The sequence below is a fragment of the Dysidea avara genome, chromosome 1, assembly GCF_963678975.1.
Source record: "Dysidea avara chromosome 1, odDysAvar1.4, whole genome shotgun sequence".
Lineage (NCBI taxonomy): Eukaryota > Metazoa > Porifera > Demospongiae > Dictyoceratida > Dysideidae > Dysidea > Dysidea avara.
In genome coordinates, this window is record NC_089272.1 from 7860405 (window position 1) to 7880984 (window position 20580).

General features: G+C 38.4%; 1 protein-coding gene across 2 annotated transcripts in view; it reads right to left on the reverse strand.

Annotated features, from left to right (window-relative positions):
* Nucleotides 1–20580, reverse strand: part of LOC136268109 (uncharacterized) — a 67633-nt gene that overhangs the window by 22930 nt on the left and 24123 nt on the right. Inside the window, exons 2-3 of one of the 2 annotated variants that reach the window (XM_066063378.1) lie at nt 12163–12201; nt 1634–1791 (exon numbers count right to left, since the gene is read on the reverse strand). In XM_066063378.1, the coding sequence (XP_065919450.1) occupies nt 1634–1772 (139 nt within the window). In that variant the 5' untranslated portion in view covers nt 1773–1791; nt 12163–12201. The remainder of the gene's footprint in view (nt 1–1633; nt 1792–12162; nt 12202–20580) is intronic. The other variant, XM_066063447.1, reaches the window with a different exon arrangement.

Below are 20580 nucleotides of genomic sequence, written 5' to 3' on the forward strand. Positions count from 1 at the left end.
ATCGATCATGTGAAGCCCAACTCTTCCTTGTAGTAGATGATTTAGCAAGAGCAGTGGATAATAAACTTCAAGTTGATTTAGCCATTTTAGACTTTGAAAAGGCATGTGATAAAGTTGCTCATACCAGATTGACCCATAAATTAGATTACTATGGGTAACTTACTGCAGTGGATCCAATTCTTTCTTACTAACCGTACACAGAAAGTTGTTGTTGATGGTGTATGCTCTTCACCTTGCAATGTCACATCAGGAGTACCACAAGGATCAGTGCTTGATCCAGTTTTATTTCTTATCTACATAAATGACATAGCAACCAATATTCACAGCCAGCTTAGACTCTTTGCTGATGATTGCCTAGTTCATCACCCTATTAATTCTCCAGAAGATCATAAGATATTTCAGGATGACCTTGACAAGTTAACAATATTATGGGCTGATATTTGGCAGATGAAGTTCAATGTCAAAAAGTGCTGCATCCTACGGGTATCTACACTCTACTAGTAATCTTACATATACAATGTACAGAATCCCTCTACAAGTTGTCGAAAAACATCACTATCTGGGAGTAATTTTAGATAGCAAGTTATCATGGACCCCTCACATTAACTCGACTTGAAACAAAGCAAATCAACTACTAGGATTTCTACGTAGAAGCCTCCATCATTGTCCATCTCACTTAAAAGAGTGTGCTTAGAAACAGATTGTTTTATAAACTATTGAGTATTGTTCTGCTATATGGGATCCATACCAGTAAACATCCACCCATAAACTAGAAATGCTACAACATCGTGCTGCACGGTTTGTATTAAACAAACCTTGGAGGAGGAACCACAGAGACAGTGTAACTGACATGCTAATGATGTTAAAATGGCCATCCCTTCCAAAGACATTCACGTTTAATTCTGCTATTTAAGTTCGTAAACAAGTTGTTACATATTCCTACCCAGTATTTGCCAGTGCAATCCCCCTTAACAACTACCAGGGCTAACCATGATCAAAAGTTTATGCAACAGTATATATATGCCAGAACGAACCGATATCTTTATTCATTTCTGCCAAGGACATTGGAATAACTTGAATATTGAGTATTTAAGCAATTGTAATCTAGATTCTTTTATTTATCTAGTTATAGCTAGTTAATCACTTACATGACCTTTTTGTACATTAGTGTTATACCCTTGATGGGTCAATCAATCAATCAATCAATCAATAAATAAATAAATAAATTGTCACTCATACCAGGCTGTTAGCCTGCAAATAGGCCTAGCAGGCCTGATACAGAACTGTGGGTCTATAAAAGTGTTCATAACTGCCCAATATAGAACAGCACTAGTTGTGTTCTGAATGGCTTTTATAGAAAATGGCTTTTATAGAAAATGGCTTTATAGAACTGTATCTTGCTTTGATACTCCCACTCAAGGTTCTTAATTTATAATGTTCCTTGCAAAGAACCATCCAAGTGAAATGAGGAATGATGTCTAAGGTGGTTTTTGTGTCCAATATATTAGAACTATAGGTGATCCCATACAAACAACCATCAAGGTAATTCATTTTGTGTGTTGCACTGGCAGACCGACACATTCACAATTATCTGGCATTCTGTGTGCATGTATATTAGCACTGCAACACTTACGATGTGAGCTCCTTTCAATAAGTGGCAATACTGTTACCATCTGCTGTCCACCATACCAAACCCACGTAATTATGCTATAAATGACCATCATCATGATGACAGCTGTGGTGAACACAAAATATTGTCGAGGTGGCATCATTTACAACTTCAGCTGTATTCTAAAATTGAAATAAAATAATATTATTATTGTTGAATACATTAGACCAAAACACATGGTAATATGTTTATAGCATAATATAAACAATATAACTCTTCAACACCAAAATAATATAAACATTTCTTGCATCTGTAGCTATATTTTCTACCTTTACAAATATGTCTTGTGCCAATTTTGCTGGTAGTGTAGTATTAAACCAATGGAATTAAGTATTATAGATGATTTTCAAGATTTCAAATTAAAATTCACAATGTACATGCCTTACTGCATTTCATATCATATATGCATTGTACTTTTCTCAGCTAATATTCATGAAACAGATTTATCTGCAGTTATTATCATAGGGTGAAAAAGTGAGAGCTATCTCAACAGTGTGAGCAACAGTGATGTAAGAATACAGGATCTGTCAATGCACAACTGGTCCAGGTAAAATGGTCTGAGCTGACCATTTACGCTGTCTTATTGTATTTTGCATGGGGGGATCAAAGTACTACTGCATGCTGTATTTCCCTATTGTAACAATTAGCTGCATAAATTTGAATTTTGAATTGAATTTGAATTAATTTTGATGTTAAACCCCTATATTCGGCATAACTCCTATACTCTTGTTTGATTTTTAACTATACTGTATGAGTCATACAGCCAAGTTATGTGGCTAATTAGGCAAATACAGTAGCTACAGTTATGCAGATAATAGGGCAAATACTGTACAGTTAGCTATGCAGTGCAGTTATGTAAGGAATGTTATGAAAACAACCCCATGCACTCAAGACAGCATGATTGATCGTGTGCATGACATTGTACATCGCTAAAACTAGCCAGACTAATCCTAGCAGTTGACTAGAAATAGATGACATGAACACTTACTGATAGTCTGACATGGAAAATTGAAGCAACTACCCTGGCACAATAGGTTTTTTCTTTCAAGAATAACATATACAGTATTAAATTTTGTATAATACATGTACCCATAAATTTGTATCACAGTTCAATCTGACAAAGAGAGCTTTCCCTCGCACACCACCAGAGAGAAGTCTGTTGGATCTTTCTGGGGCTGACCAGTAGCTAGTAGAGCGGCTGCCAAGAAGACACATAATGGCTGAATGCAATAAGGAGAATGACAATCTGCAATGAGTAAGAGATGAGAACATTATATAAGATACTCATAGTCATCTCGACACATTATTGTCATGGGCTGATATTTGGCAACTGGAATGTAACATTTCGAATGTTGCATCATGCAGATATCTACACTACATTCTGCAAGTGATTTCTTCTATACGATGTACAGGATCTCCTTACAAGTTGTTGAGAAGCATCACTATTTCAGTACTTTTAGATAACAAGTTGTCGTGGACCCATCACATAGATTCACTATGCAATAAAGCTAACTGTCTACTGGGATTTTTATGAATAACCCTCCACCATTGCCCGTCTCACTCAAAAGAACATGCATATAAACAAATTGTCTTGCCATCTATTGACTACTGCTCTTCTACCTGGAATCCACACCAACAAACACTCATTCACAAGATAGAGATGATACAACATTGTGCTGCGCGTTTTGTGTTGAACAGACCTTGGAGAAGGAATCATAGGGACAGCATAACTGAAATATTAATAGAATTGAAATGGCCAACACTGGAAGATCATAGGAAACAGGCACATCTGATGCTATTATAAACAAATTAATTGATGTTCCAAATCAGTATCTTCCTGTGCTATCTCCTGCAACAAGTACCAGGACAAACCACCCCTTGCAGCTCTTACAACTGTATGCCAGAACGAATTGATTTAGTAACTCTTTCTTACCAAAATCGATACCAGACTGTAACAATTTAAATATGGAGGATCTAGACAGTATAATAGACTTGCTTACTTTCAAGAATCATTTGCAAAATACATAGACACTGATAAATTTTTGTTTCTGTACATTAGCATTTTTACTTTCAATGGGTTTGCTAATCAATAAATAAATAAATTATATTTCTGGTCATGTTTTTAGCAAGTGAGGCTAGTCATTTGTATATAATAATTATTTTGGTTGGTTTGCTCATTCCACCTAAAGCAGAAAACAGAGGAGGTGTGAATGACGCCCTCTCTATTTCACGAAAACATTGTTCATAAGTCCTTTGTTTCTCTTGGTCATGTGATCAGAATCAGCTGGCAGAAGAACTGCAACAATTTGTGGCTGCCAACGGATTGAAAACACAAACATCAAAGAAAGGTTGTTGATGGTGAACACCCCAGAAACCTCAAGCACTTACTTTCAAGCAAGCACCACATTCAGTGTTTGCAGAGCAATGAAAGAATCGTTCATTGGTAACTGGCTGCAAAGTAGGTTCATGATCAGTGGCTACATTAGGACACACTTTTGACATTAATTGGAATTTAAAGTCTCTGATCTCATTATGATGTGAAGTTGGATAACCACCATAGGAGCAAGTAAAGGCATGTTCACCTGTAAAAGAAGTACCACAAACACACTCTGTAGGTAGATGAGTCAAAGGCCAACCCGAGGGGGTTTGCAACTCCTTAAAGCTTGCAACAGTTTTTTCAAGATTTCAGATTATCTGCATTTTCAACCTGTGGAGGCTGCATCTTGGTCACAAGCATAATATTATTCTCACTTCTACTGGTGTTCAGCAAGGCAATCCTTTAGGCCCTTTATTGTTTTCATTGGTATTGCTTCAATTTCTTGGCTCCATCTCCTTTAATGAAACACGTCTCCCAAGCTTGTGGTACTTGGATGATGGTACATTTATAGGAACTTGATCCTCTCTTTATGCTTTACGTTCCCATTTTACTGAGTTTGGGCCTGATTTTGGACTGCTTGTCTAATATGAGCTATACTGGCCTACTGGAGATAACTCTTCCTGATTTTCCTCCTGCTATTAAGCGTGTTGATTCTGAATGTAGTGGTTTGGAATTCTTGGGTTCACCTACGTATTTGGGGCCCTCCTCAGTTTTTCAATGCCTTTTATCTGTTCAACTTGACAAAATAAGCTCACTGATCTTGAGGATCCTGAAGTAGAATTGCATGCATCTGCTCAAGAGTTGTGTCAGTGTGTGCAAAATCACACACATTCTTCGCTGTGTGCCTTCTTCCTCCTTATAGGTTGCTTTCCTTCACTTTTTGATGTTAAATTACATGATTGCCTAGTAGAGTTATGCACTATGGCATATCTGATGACTCTAGGTCACAAGCCACTTTGCTCTTCTGGTTAGGAAGTTTGGGATTACATAGCTCACAATATTCAGCTCAGGGGATTCAGTTATTGCAGCCTTTCTTGGCTCATATAGCTCTGCCAGTGTTTTGGTGTCTTGCCTGATGAAATCATCGAATGTTATCATGCCATTGCCAGGAGAGGATTATGCCATGCTCCCTACTCAGAAGCCAACTCAACAGATCTCTTCAAACCAGAGGGTGCCCGGTCAAGTAGATCAGACCATGTAGATACAGCTCAAGAAGACTTTAAACACATGATCTTTGACATATGAGCATTCCTAACATCATCAACATAGGTAGAAGCTTGAGAAAGAATCAGTGATTGTAGTGGCCGAGTTATTTCATCAGAAGCAGGGAACTCAGTAGATGACAAAAAGATGGGATTAGAAATGCCTAATCCTCCCATTCAAGCAGGGAGAGCAAACAAATCTCTCTCAAAATCACCAGGAGGTGAACATCCAGTAACAGATGGTATAAAGTGGTGGCAAACACAATTCTAGAGGCTGAAAAAGATGACTAAAAGTTCTGGCAATAAATAACCACTTACTAATGACACCACGAGAAAAAGCAGCAAAGGCAGCATGAGGCTGTGTAATTGCAAACAAAACCAAAACTTATAGCTCATCCAACCAAGAGGAAACTTTACCTGAGACATAATTAGCAACATAAGATTGAGACCCGTAGAATAGACCCCACCTAGGTAATAAGGTGACTTCTTACATAACTGAACTGTAGCTGAAATTCTTATTGTTTGTAGCTGAACTCTTTTCAGGGTGACTTCTATCTGAACTTTCTACATACGTAGTGAATAATTTTGTTTCCAGCACATATTTCTACAGAGTGATTTGTTTGTAGCTAATCTCTCTATAGGGTAACTTGTTTCTATCTGATATCTCTACAGGGTGACTTGTTTCCAGCTGATCTTCTACAGGGTGATTTGTTTGTAGCTGATCTCTCTACATGGTGATTTGTTTGTAGCTGATCTCTATAGAGCATTTTCAGCACGCGATCTACATTACGTAACTTCAAATATCGCCTACTAGTCCAGTCATTTTATGAAAAAAAGGGGTCAACCTTAAACTAATTGCAACACAAATGATTTCAACAGTTTCTAGCACAGAAAAATGTACTCTATAACATATTAAAAGTCCCAGAGAATCCCTTAAGGGGAAAGTGACCTTTTGCATGACCTTTTAAGCCATTTTTAGCAAAAAATTAGGATTTGTGCTTCTATTTCAGCTGTACATTATCCAAACTATTTACATTTGGTATCAAATGATTGCTGTCACTATAAGGAACAAGATGACACTTGTTTGGTATCCATAGCTTAATTTGTTCTAAAATTATCATCATTTTACTGGACAAAACTAACATTATTTAGTCCTGCCCACGAACTTAATTAAATTTTTAAAGCTATTTATTGCTTGTCTAATGATAGTTTTCCCATGGCAAGGGACTATTTTTATAACAAAGGGTCATAATGAAGACTAGAAGGTGCATGTGTTACCACAGAAACCAAGAAATAGCATAGCTTTGTATACAATTCAGTTGTTTTCATTCTCCATTGTCATGAAGATGGATTTAATTCCAACTCCAAACCTTGACATTGTACAAGTTTAGTTAGGTACATACACAATGATACTCATTATAATAAAATTGTACTTTAACTGTGGTCGTGGTAGGGGAAAATCTATTCTCTTGTTTATATAAATGGTAAGTTTCACTTTCATTCAGTGTTGGTATCTGTATCATCTTCTTCATGGATTGTGGTATCTGAGTTGTTCCCTTGCACTTGCCACAAACAGAAGAGCATTTCACATTGTATTTCTTGCAAGTGCATCTCATGCTGCTGCAGTCAGTGTGGCAGTTACATCTAATCATTTTCAATAGCTCATCTGGAGCAGGTGATACTACATTAATTTTGTTCTTCCACAAACTTTGCCATCTACTTCAGCTGCTGCTAAATATCACAGTTTCCGTATACATTTCCAAACACAAGAGTGGAAAAGTGATGCCAGTGAAATGCAGCCAACTGCATGGGAGTGGAAAGACTATGATGGAAACTGATGCCTGTGCTTACTTTTAGCTACCTATTCACAAAAATGCTTGTAGTGGAGAGAGTTTAATCCTTCCTTTGGACTTCCACTGTATAAATCCACTAGCGCTTGTTCTCCTGCAGCCATGATGTTATTTGGTGTAGATGTTGCTGCACTGAACACTTTGGCCTGCATTTGAAAGTATTTACTGGACTTTACCTTTCCCAATGTCATATAGCTGTGATGTTGTGTCACATCTAAGTATTGCATGCAGGAAGAGAACGTTGTTGCATATTTCAAAGCCTAGTTTCTCTTGACAGCAGTTATGCTCCACACCCTGGGTTTCATAGTGGCTTTCTTTGGTTCTGGTTTGCAAAATATGTTGTGTGATTCCAAGCAATCATGATAACACAACAATACAAGAAGATCGGTGTCATTACCAACTAGCACAGTGTCTGCTACTCTGGCCAATTCTACTGCGTTTTGTACAATCATCACATCAGCATCTCCTGAAGCATGGTATACTTTACAATATCTTTCCAAGAAATGGCTAAGCATATTAATGAACTGCTGCTTGTTGGTGCTGTTCAATAAAAAAATTCCCTTCTTCATGTTCAGCTTTGTATCTTTGGTGAATGACACAGCCACTCCACTCCAGAACATCCTTTGGCTCTCCTCAGATGTACCACATCTTTATTTGATGACTTCTCACATGTCATTCACCAAAGATATGAAGCTGAACATGAAGGGAACTTTTTTATCGAACAGCACCAGCAAGAAACAGTTCATTAATATGTTTAGCTACTTCTTGGAAAGAAATTGTAAAGTATACCATGCTTCAGGAGATGCTGATGTGATGTTTGTACATAGTAGCAGACACTGTGCTAGTTGGTGATGATACTGATCTTCTTGTATTGTTGTGTTATCATGACTGCTTGGAATCACACAACATATTTTTCAAACCAGAGCCAAAGAAAGCCACTATGAAACCCAGGGTGTGGAACATAATTGCTGTCAAAGAGAAACTTGGCTTTGAAATATGCAACAACATTCTCTTCCTGCATGCAATATTTGGATGTGACACAACATCACAGCTATACAACATTGGGAAAGGTTAAGTCCAGTAAATACTTTCAAATGCAGGCCAAAGTGTTCTGTGCAGCAACATCTACACCAAATGACATCATGGCTGCAGGAGAACAAGCGCTAGTGGATTTATACAGTGGAAGTCCAAAGGAAGGATTAAACTCTCTCCACTACAAGCATCTTTGTGAATAGGTAGCTAAAAGGTAGCTTTTGTTATTTTCACTGAAATGACCATCAAATCAACTTCTTTAAGGTACAGGAGTGTATGTTATTCTCTTACACTTGCATGTTGCTCCTCTTGCATGAGAATTTTGGTAACCTTACAAGTAATTTTAGCATGCAAGAGAGAACTTTCAATGATATTAAGGTAGGAAAGCACCTTGCAAAACATAATGCATTTTTTAGAAATATATGCAATGATCTGATTACCATTGTTATGTAGAGTAGAAATGCGTGGGTATAATGGGTGGGTGTGGCTCCACGTGACAAATACGAGAGCAACAACCTTGTAACATTGCATCACTAAAGGACTTTTTTGCAGCTGCTTGTATCAATGACAGATAGTCTAATGAATGATAACTGTAAGAAACAAAGTTAGTCAGAGCTGGCTGCGAATCAAAAGTGTACGAATGGCCATAGCAAATGCTAGCGACTTCTGCCCACGGCCATGCTGCTTTTTCCCTTGCAAAAATTCACCTTGAAACAAAATCAATTTCCAAATCAATACGAGAAGTTTCTAAATACTACCATTAGCTCCACTAAAAAATACCAAACAGCCATTTTTCTGCTCGCCACATGGCTAAAAAGTTTCCGTTATTGATATTGTGTGTCGCGATGTTTTCCAGAAAACATGGCGTGCTTGGCTTGTTAGCACGAGTGATAATTGAGGTGATGATGGACAGTGAGAAGGTCTGAAAAGATCGTAAGCGTAATCCGGGAAAGAAGTCACTAAAATATAGTAATTTGGCGAGATCTCGGTGGGAGAAACGTAGCTTATCAGATGGTGCGCGGTCACGTGGCAGTGGTGAGTTTGTTACTAGCTTTCGAGAAACCATTTATTTATCGTTATTTATTAGATGATAGTCCTCCTGACAGTGTTTCTGTCATTTTTCCAAGTACAACTAGCTCTAATACTGATGGTACTCAAGATGAGGTTAGCACTACAGTAGAAGAAACAGCCAACAGTGCAACTAGAGCAACTGAGAACACTTCTGGAACAGTTGAGGACGCTTCTGCTACAGTTGTGGATGTTCCTGGAACAGTTGTGGATGTTCCTGGAACAGTTGAGACTGCTGCTCCTGGTACAGTTGAGAATGCTCCTGGTACAGTTGAGAACGCTCCTACAACAGTTGAGAGTACTCCTGGAACAGGTGATGACAGTGCTGAAATCAGTGAGAATGAGCAAGCACCAATGGAGGACACACTTGAGAATGGACAAAGACAAATGGAGTATACACTTGGTACAATTGAGGATGGACCAGGAACAGACAGGGTGCTTGGCTCAGTGAGTATTGTAGATGAATGTCTGTTTGGCACACAAACTAATAACCAAGTGGGCACTAGTACTTTTATAGAGCAAAATGGAGGTAGTTTAATACAGTTTTCTGGATTGTCTTGTGATGATCTGTCTCTAAGTAGTACCGATAAACTGTCAGATGCTAGTAGTTCAGAGTACTGTCCAACACCGATGAAAAGGCAGCGACTTAGTACTGTAGACCTCGGAAACAGTCTGTTTGTATGCCAAACCACCCAGTTACAGTCATTTATTGATAGTATAAATGATACTAGTTTGTGCTATACACCTGACTGCACTGGTAAGCTTGTGCCAGTTGGTATGAAACATGTTGGGTTGGGAGGAAGTGTAGTCATACAGTTTTCATGTACTATGTGCTCAGAGCATATGCTAAACTTGACTAGCTCAGTAGACATTGAGTTCTCTAAACGTTCGGTACGTAGTTTGGCTTTACAGGTTGCTTTTGTAGCAGGTGGTTATGCACATGCGCAGTACAGTAAGATTTTAAAACAGTATCTAGGCCTCTCAGCAGTAAATCCTGCCACATTTTATGATACTGTTAAACTCCTCCAACCTGTTGTAGATGCTATGCTTGTAGATATGTGCAATGAATCCAAGGCAGAGATGAAGGCTCAAGATCCAACAGTTGTGGGTAGCTGGAAACGAGCGATCACTTCATCCGACGGTGTTTGGTTGACAAGGGGGAAGTTTAGCCAGAACTGCTCATTCACTGTGAGAAATTATATGAACAACTCCTTACTATATTTTATTCATCTCAGCATGCGAGGAAAAAGTGGTGGTGAATTATATCATGGTACAGCCAAGGGAGCAGAGGGCCATGCTGTAAGTATTGCTTTTGGCAAAGCCAAAGATGAAGGTATGCACATTGAAGTGTAATGGCAAGATGCAGACTCCTCAGCTGCTAAATCTTTTACGCAGCATTATCCTGACTCCCAAGTAATGCTCTGTGGATGACATGTGGCCAGAGCTCATACAAAGCATTTGGGTGAGCTAGCTAAGCAAAAGAGCTTTTCTCCTGCTTTGCTAGACGTGTACAAAGATAAGTTTCCTGATGTGGTTACGGTAAAGTGTCATTGTCCTAAACGGCATTCCAAACAGTGTGGCTGTTTAACCAAGAGTTTCTTGCATGGAGCCCGTACCAACTTTTTCTACTGTCTTATACAAGCTGGGACAGACCCCAGTGCCTTTGCCTCCCGTTTGCTGGTACTAGGCAAATACCATGCACATGATGTTCACACATGGACTGGGAGTCAGTGTGACTTTCATGCTCTAACTAATTGCACATGTGGTAGCTGTGAAGATGACAATGTGTTGTGTTGGGGTGAAGATTATAAAACAAAGAATCCATTAACCCGTCCATTTCATTCCCTTGCATTTGAAATAGAGTGTAGCAACAGAGCTGTTCAGGCATCGCAGATTATTCACACTGAGTTGGGACGTGGACATTCCAACTACCCTGAGGCTTCGCATAATGTATAGGCAAGGTTTAGGTCTAAGGACAAGTACTTGCAAAGTATTCATTACACGGTCAGTACAAACCTAGGATTGCTGCTGACATACATGACGAAGAAACATGGACTTTCTTACCACTGGCTTTTAGACCTGTTTGCTTGCTTGAAACTTCCCCAGTTTGATGGTATGGCTGAGGTACTAAGGAAAGCAAATGAAGTCCGTTATAGGAACCTTGCGAAGAAACAGACTGACCGGGCCAATAAAAAAAAACAGAATGGAAAAAGGCTGGAGTCCAAGAACAAGAAGAGCGAAAACTTTGGGGTCGAGACAAGTTATCCAGCACACTTATGGATCTTCTGATGATAATGATTCTACCGAAGATGATGACGATGAAACCTCAGCAACACGTAGTAAGAGAAAGGATAGTAGCAGCAAGCTTAGTATGTGTAAGTGTGGATCTACACAGCACAAATACATCAGTCACCGCAAGTGTCCTCTGAATAAGAAAACTAGGGTGCCTGTCTGTGAAACCACTACTACTGCTACAGATACAGAGTGTGATGAGCGTGAAGTTGGTTTGTGTACATGTCATTCATTGAGAGGAGGTACACATCAGCGAAGTTTCCCACTAAATTCCAGAAACATTTCAAATCGTTAACTACTGCTCAGCAGTTACATATGTATGTGAGTGATTCTAATTTTACATATCACTTGGTTTGTGTTTTGTTTTTCAAGTTCTCTATAGTTAACCAGGTTTTTTTGTGTCTGTGTACGTACGTGGTAAAGATTATGTTTCTCTTGTAATGTTGTAACAATGTCTAGTTGCGTACACTTACACATACTGTTGTATACCCCTTTTGACATGTCTTACTACTAGTACTTAGAGGTGTTTTGCTGCGTGTGTTTTGCTAATTGTATTTTGAGTTGTTTTTGCTGTTTGTACTTTGAGATGTTTTGCTACTTGTACTTTGACATACCCTACTTGTGTTTTTGGTTGAAAGTCATTATATGAAATGAAAACTTTATGGTACTTACAGTACATAGAATACATTGTTCATTGTGGGCTGGCTGCTCCTACAGATAAAAAAAGAATACCACAATGTAATGCAATTCACAGTGTTAGCAAAAAAATTTAAAGACCTTTTGGGGGCGCGCTTAATTAAAAGGTATAAGCTACTGGAATAAATTTATACAACAAGGTAAGTTAATGGCAGGTAAGGGCCATGCCTACCACCTTGGCACAGTTGCATATGCCGACATAAATCATTCACGTCGTAACGAAGTGTCACGTGATCCCTTGTCGATCGCTGTTGATGAAGCAGTCATCGTACTGACCGTGATTGAATTCAAATAATTACTAGTTCAGCACTATAAATTGCGCGGTTTAAGGATATTTCGATAATTTTATTTCTAGGATGTGTTTCTACCTTAAGGTGGTACATACCAGTCTTTTTGTGACCAAATTTGCAAGAAAGGTCATCCACACCAAATTTTACCTGATTCATAGATTTGAAATAAGTTATCGATTGAAATTTTGTCAGCTGTGAGCCATAACATAGAGCATTGGAGGAAGAAAATTTCATATCTGTTTGAAACAAAGTTATTCAAACAATTGCATGTAGAAGATGCAAATCCAGCCTTTAACAGCATCCATTGCATTTAGAGGTGTACTGATATACCGATACATATCGTATCGGTGGCCGATATAGACAATTCTACTATATCAATGGGAGCCGATATTGCTGCTAAAAACTGATACGATATACACCGATATACAACTGAACTATCTTGAGGACACTGTCCAATGGTCAAGCCACATTATAAACCCTATTATAACCCTATTATTTAGCTAACAAGGGCGGAAAACCGTAGTTATCTTCCTTGTCGAAAAGCAGTACGCTAGGCGAAGCCAACTAAGTGCGTGGATAATTACTGTTTTGTTGTCACAAAGCTTACCAATCATACAACAAACACTCTTAGTGGTGGGCCTGGGGAAACAGCAAAAAGATGAACCAAGAGCACAGCACAAATCAAGCAGCCATCTCTACAAGCCATTAAAATGTGGAGTAATCTGGACTAATCTTGGCAGGGGCATGTATTAAATATTTGAGGGTGCCTTATAGTCTGAGCTGTCAATAGAGGCCACACCACCATGGGTAACCAAGCATAGCCAGTAATCTTAAGACTGTCTTCAGTAGTTTCTTCAGTAGCTAAAATAAAGTTAAACATGGCATATGTAGTTCTTCAGACATAAATAGCTATACTTAGTTATATCGGTATATCGTATCGGTATCGTATTGGTTTGAAAATGATTAATCCATATTGTATCGGTATCGAATCGGTTTAGTTTTCTTATATTGGTACACCTCTAATTGCATTATATTGCATAAACAAAATTAGACTTAAAAGTCTTTCCTGCTGCCACTTATTTGCTCCACTAATGTTTTTCTCAATTGGCATCTATCAACAGCATATATTGTGGTCAACAATAGCATACCATATGAATATGTGTGGTACACAGTGTTGGGTACAAAATTGGTTCTACAAATAATTCATAATAGTGCATGCTAAATGTACTGTTTGTACAGTGTTTACACATGTATTTGCCATATACGTATACAGCCAGTGTTCTATGAAATGCAGTGGTAGACAGGGACAGTGCTCGGTTACAACAAATCCATGACAGTCAAGCTGTGAAAAGGGTGCATGTAGTGGCACTACAACTGTATCATTTAGAGTTAGCTATAAACTAAAAGTAAAGAGTGTTGGTCTAGCTGAAATTTAATCATTGGAGCAATGTCTTGGTTGCTGATTTTGATTTACTTCGCAGTTTGGCTATTTTGGCATGGATATCATCATTTACTACTTTACATGTGCTCTACTCAAGGCAGAAAGTCAAGCTAATGTTCAAAACACAACTTATACAATTACTTATATATAAAACCATTTAGTTGATGAGATTACATTAATTAAACTACTATAAATTTACTTAATCGCTCAGCATAAAAATAATAGTGAACTTGCCCGTCCCGGTCGCCTGCCTTATTAAAGAGTTGGTTACATTAAACATGTTAATGTCACTGTGTACACAAATGACATACTGTATTTCTGTAAATATAAGCTGTGAGAAATTTTCACGAGATTAATTTTCGTGTTGAAAAATTTTAACCGGTGTCCTCAAGCGACGAAAATTTTTTAACAATGAATTACGAATTCTATATGGCCATTTTTTGAGAACCAGAACGACAAGCAGCGAAACTGAAGTGTGGCATCTCCGTTCCATGGAGGCTGCGCCCCAGATTTAGAAGTTGTCCGTCACAAATCAAGCAATGGACTGGAGTGGTAGAAGCTCATTCCATGCAACTTGCACATTTGTACATATATACTTTATTTAATGTGTCCTGTAGTAGCTGTCTATCACGGAATGGCATCATTACCAATATGCAGCGAAATAGACGAAGCGAGACGAACTCCTCTCTCCTAGGATCAGTGTTTTTAAAAGACTGCAGCAGACATATGCTTGACACGCCAATAGCCAAGCCTCGATCCAGGTGGCCAGAAAGTAGTTTACCGAATTCATTCAACTTCTCGAATATTACGTTGGTAAAAAATTTTCGCGTGATTAATTTTCGTCGGATGCTACCTTCGACGAAATATTTTTAACGGTTTATAATTATAGAAATACGGTAGTTAGGAGACTGTTATACAATGGTCAGTTAAATCAGGTGACGTTATTATACAGTGACCCATTTAGACAGGTTTTACAGTATAGTTCAACATTAGAAGTATTGTGCAATCACAAATGCAGTAAAATACCTACAGTAAAGCCAACAGGCGTAACATGGAAAGTGATCAAAGGTCTGGAATCTAATGAAACTTGGTGTATGACTTTGACTCATAATCCACTGTCTTTGTGCCAATTTTGAAGAAATTTGAAAAGAGTGGGTTAACATTTTAATTTATTTTATACTTTAGCATGGAATGACCAAACTAGAATTTTCTGAGTCAATATCCCAATTTTCCCAATGCTGACGGAGGTCCAGCAGGTGGTTTTGAGTAGTCCGTTATATGAAGAATTATTTTGTGACATAAAATAAACTATAGACCACATTGCAAGGTTCAGCCAAAAAAGCCCCTTCTTCTGCCGGACTAATGTGTGTCATTCTGTATGTACCTAACTTAACTCAAGGTTTGGAGTTGTAAAGAATTAAATCCATCTTCATGACAATGGAGAATGAAAACAACCGAACTATGTATTTCTCAGTTTCCATAGTAACACATGCACCTTCTAGTCTTTATTATGACCCTCTGTTATAAAAATAGTCCCTTGCCATGGGAAAACTATCATTAGACAAGTAATAAATAGCTCAAAACAAAATTTAATTAAGTGCGTGGGCGGGACTAAGTTATGTTATTTTTGTCCAGTAAAATGATGATAACTTTAGAACAAATTAAGCTATGGATACCAAACAAGTGTCATCTTGTTCCTTATAGTGACAGCAATCATTTGATAAATGTAAATAGTTTGGATAATGTACAGCTGAAATAGAAGCACAAATCCTAACTTTTTGCTTAAAATGGCTAAAAAGGTCATGCAAAAGGTCACTTTCCCCTTATGGGATTTTCTGGGACTTTTTATATGTTATAGAGCACATTTTTCTGTGCTAGAAACTGTTGAAACCATTTGTGTTGCAATTAGTTTAAGGTCAAACCATAAAATGACTGGACTATACGTGTCGGCCATATTGGTGAACCAGGCACTGGTGAACCGTATAAAGTTCGCTCAATATAGCGTGTTTGCAGTATTCTTCTGGCAGTGGAGAGAAGTCATGGTTGCTGTGGAAGAGAATTGCATCTTTGGCAGTGCTTTAGAAGGCTAGGAGGGTAAGCACGAAAGGTGGCGGGACTGAACTGAAAGAAGCTGTTCTTTATAAAGAATCTCGAGGGAATTTCTCCATGTTAAAGACTCGTTCTTGGTATCCCTGACAAGAGTGATCAATGCAGTGTGCACTGGTTCAATGTCAAAGGACTGGGATTGGTAAGGCTGTTCAACATCTCCCCATAAGGGGGGGCACTAGCTAGTTGTTATATTGTAATTGTTCAGCGCAACTAGTTGCAACAACCTTGTTGGCCTTCTCTGCACCATCTCTAGTTTGTAAATGTTTTGTTCATGGTATGGAGACCAGACTGTATACCGGCATATTCAAGAATGGGATGAACACAGTTACAACAATAGCATTTAGCTAGCTAACTGCTAAACCAGACAGTTTGCTACTTTATGTTACATTGTAAAAATCCCCTTACTGAATTTTCCTTTGTAGTGATCATGTTGATTCCTGTATGCTGTCCCCATTTTAGGTTGCTGTCCAGCAATAACAACACCCAGGTACAGCACTTAGTATGGCTTACTAGGTGTTGGATAGGATTGGGTTGTCAGAACTAACATGAAAGTGAGACAATTGTAATTATGACTGTTGAAATATGTCCAGCAAATGCAAATCTCAATAAACCGGATTTTGCTAAGTGCCACATGTGTTCTGTTCTTGATAGTTTTGTCGTGGCGGTATGACTAGACACTTAGGATAATTTACAGATAATAGTTATAGTAGTTGTATCTCCATGGCTAGTGCTGCACACAAACAAACAGAGTTGCGTGAAATTCTTCTGCACACCTGCATGCAAACTCAAGTGTCATGATCAACTACATGCAAAATTAGAGTATAGTAGACTAGATAGTAGATGTCCAGAAAATCTATATGTATTTGTATACAACAGATGGATCAGTCCACGCATTTGTGTTGCTAGTAAGATTTGTTGTTATGTTTTAGAAAACAATAGCTATATCCTTGGACTCCATGCACTGTTTACCAGAAAACCAGTAGCTATCTGCAATTTAATGACATAAACAGTACACACATCAGGGGAATCGATCACTTCTGATTAAATGTTGTCATGTCTGTCCATGTGTCCCATCAGCACTACATGAATGTAGTTTAACTTCTCACATCTACATGCACTGGATAAGCACGTACATTGGATAAGCCACAGTTATGACAATCATGTCAGAAAGGTTTATTATATTAACCACCACTGTGATTCACCACTTCACAACTTTGATCACCCTAAATTATAATCTTCATGAAGTTATTGTATTTAGCGTAAGATTATTGTACATGTTTCATTTTGTAAGTTTTTGCGTTTGTATACGTCTGAAGGGCAGAGACGATTAGTATAGTGACCCATCTATTATCTGAACCCAGAGTGTGTTCAGATAATTGAATTGAACTGAAATTGAAGCTCATTCATTTCTGTACAGAACTGTTCAATTAGTCTAATAGAATGCTCACTTATTCTAACAAAACTATCATTTCTTTAGTTCAGATATGGCCGTATGAAGGAAGGACCACTGTAATAAGTTATCAAATAAAGACACTTTAACATAATTCAGTCTCATCACCTCAGCAGTAATACCTAAAAGTATAGCATTGATTGCAAGGTCTGTGAAAGACACCTCCCAGAGTCTTCCTTTCGGCAATCCCAATTGCAATACATATATGTGCACTGAGTATTTGTAGGTGACAGCTGGCTACATATACAATGGAACAAAGAATCATAGAACATCGTAACATTTTCTATCATGGAACAATTAATTAGTATTACGACATCATACAGAGCTCATAATTATATCTCACTAAAAATCAGGATGAGCCTGAACCATTCACACTCAGTAGCTCAGTCGAACTTAGTGGCGTAGCCAAGGGTGGGCATGGGCGGGCATTTGCCCAACCATCACAGTTTCTTGCCCAATCATCACAAACTTTTGCCCAACCATCACAAGTAGCTTAAGATTCACGTGAGGATTCACAGGAGCACACAAAACAATTCTACTTTAATACTGTAAAGTGTAAACGTGTACCTCATTTGTTGAACCATGACTTCGAAGAAGGGATCGTGATAGATGGTGTATCACGTGATCCATTACGCAGGAAAATCCCTTGGGAAGTCCCTATAATTATGCTCCTTGGTGCGATTTAAATTCGAAATTTAAAATGGAGTTGAAGCGTGGTACACTATAGTCGTGGTACCGTATCTCTAAGCAACAGTGAGTGATAATCGTCAGTAAGATTCAGTGTGGATGGTGCTGGCAGCAAAATATTTCGTTTCAGTGGACTTGTCAAGCGTATTTTTTTGATAAGGAAAGTATCGTATAGCCTAACATACTGCTGATGAAAGAAAACGGGAAAACCTACTCTTCTAGATAACAATAATGGCAGACGACTGGAAATGGAGGAAAGGTCAAGTCATTATAAAGTGTCACGTGCACAATTTATACTGATTAACCGAGTTGTGGTTGGCACCAGATTTATGCAAAATGTACATTGGCTGCTATAAGTCTGGGACGAAGCATTCTTGGCATGCTGATATTTGTGATAAGACTCATTATAGTTCATAAATTAGCGCCCCCAGACTTAATTTGGTGCCATGTGGCGTTTACTTTAAAATGCATTACATATCGTTGTGGTGGTTGGTTTGAAAGCTATACTGCCAGTTGATTGTATATCGTAGTAAATATTTGATGAACTATTTACATTGTTGGTTCTTGTAGATTCAGCAGTTTGGTGTCACGTGATGCTCGGCTACGACGATCGTCGGTGGATGCCTGCCCTACAAGTTTAATAGAATAGCATATAGCTAGCTAATAAATGTTTGCATGCATGCAAGTAGCATTTGTTTACACTAGCATACGTAGCTGTAGGCCTTGCGTGCATACACTTTTCAAATTTTTCTTTGATAATGTCTCACATGATAGTGAGCGTGTTCCTTGTGTGTGTGTAGTTAAGTTGATGTTATGCCAAACCATCAAATATTGGCTGGCTACGCCCCTGGTTGAACTCCGCAGTAACAACAGCAAACAAAGAAATGAAACTTGTCCAGAATAGCCTTTAAGAGAAATTTCTTGTTGAACGGCTCTATTTTTATTCCGCCCCTTCGTGCAGTTGCTAATCAACCTTGTACAGAATTACCAGAGGTGCACTTCTCTTTCAATTCTAGTATGAGTTATCTTCACTGCCAGATGAATACTGTAAACACGATACACTGAGCGAAATATTACACGGTTCACCAATATAGTGGACGCGTAGGCGAAACTTTAAATTACGTAATGAAGATCACGTGTTGAAAATGCTCTATAGGGTAACTTGTATTTAGCTGATATCTCTACAGGTTGACTTGTTCTAGCTGATCTCTCTACAGGGTGGTTGTTTGTAGCTGATCTCTATACGGGTTTAGTTACTTGTTTCTAGCTGATATTTCTTCAGGGTGACTACTCTATTAGAGTATCTCGATCTCACACTTGCTATACCAAGTTAGATTTCGTGTTACAACTCTGTGGCTTTAAGTCTGATTCTTCTACACCATTGAAAAGCCTTTCTAAGATGATTACTGCATCTGTACAGTGATTTTCAAAGCATTACTCCAAGCGGTTTATCTGGTAGGTGTGGCAAGCAGTCGTTTTTTATTAGCTAATCTCGATTGCGTAATTGTTACACACTGTTGGTTTTTTCGTTGTAGCTATCTTCGTGGTTTTAGCTCGATTTCTTTCAAACATAAAAGGTTTGAGGTTCAATAGTTAACCTATTCTCCCATCGATTTTCAGCTTCTTCCCATACGCGGTTTACCCTGCAAGCGTGACAACATTGGTGTTATTTTTCGTGAATTATCACTAACAACTCCTTCACTGTTTATCGTATTTCAGCTAAGGTTGGTACCAAGATGTGCTTTTATACCTCCCTTCTGTGTGCCAAATTTCAAAGCAATTGGATATGGCGTTCGCTTTTTATGGAAGCTTTCGTAAGCGTGGCAATATACTCTTCTGTAACGGCAACAATTCCGTCATCACAGGATTGGGCAGAGTTTGCCTCTCTGCCCACTGTTTGAGTGTTTATTATTGATTTAGCTATGTTATTTTTATATTAAAAACGAAGAAAAATAAGAGAAAAAACGAAGAAACTAAGCCAATTTTTGAAGTCTGCTGTCATATCTTCTGCTTCTTCTCAGGCTGGGGTGGCTGCTGTGAGATAGGTAAGGACACTCAATACCAGGACATTGTGAATGATAATTGAGGCAGGGGCGTAGCTAGCCAGACGGTGGTGGGGGGGGGGGGGTATGACACTCGACATTGTTCGTAATTGCACAAAAGGCTAATGACCCAATGATGGGCTAGCCAACATACGGTGTTGTATTATTACAGCTTATGTTGTATTATTACAGCTTATGAACTAGCTACATAACTACTTCATTACTGATTGCTACCAGTTATCACTTATCATTGGAAATATTTTCGTCGAACATCATCGCACGTGCCACAACTGTACTCCAACAAATTCGCCCACAATCCAGTAGAATTATATTGTGAATATTTTAGTACAAATACAATGTGTAACTGTCAAAGTT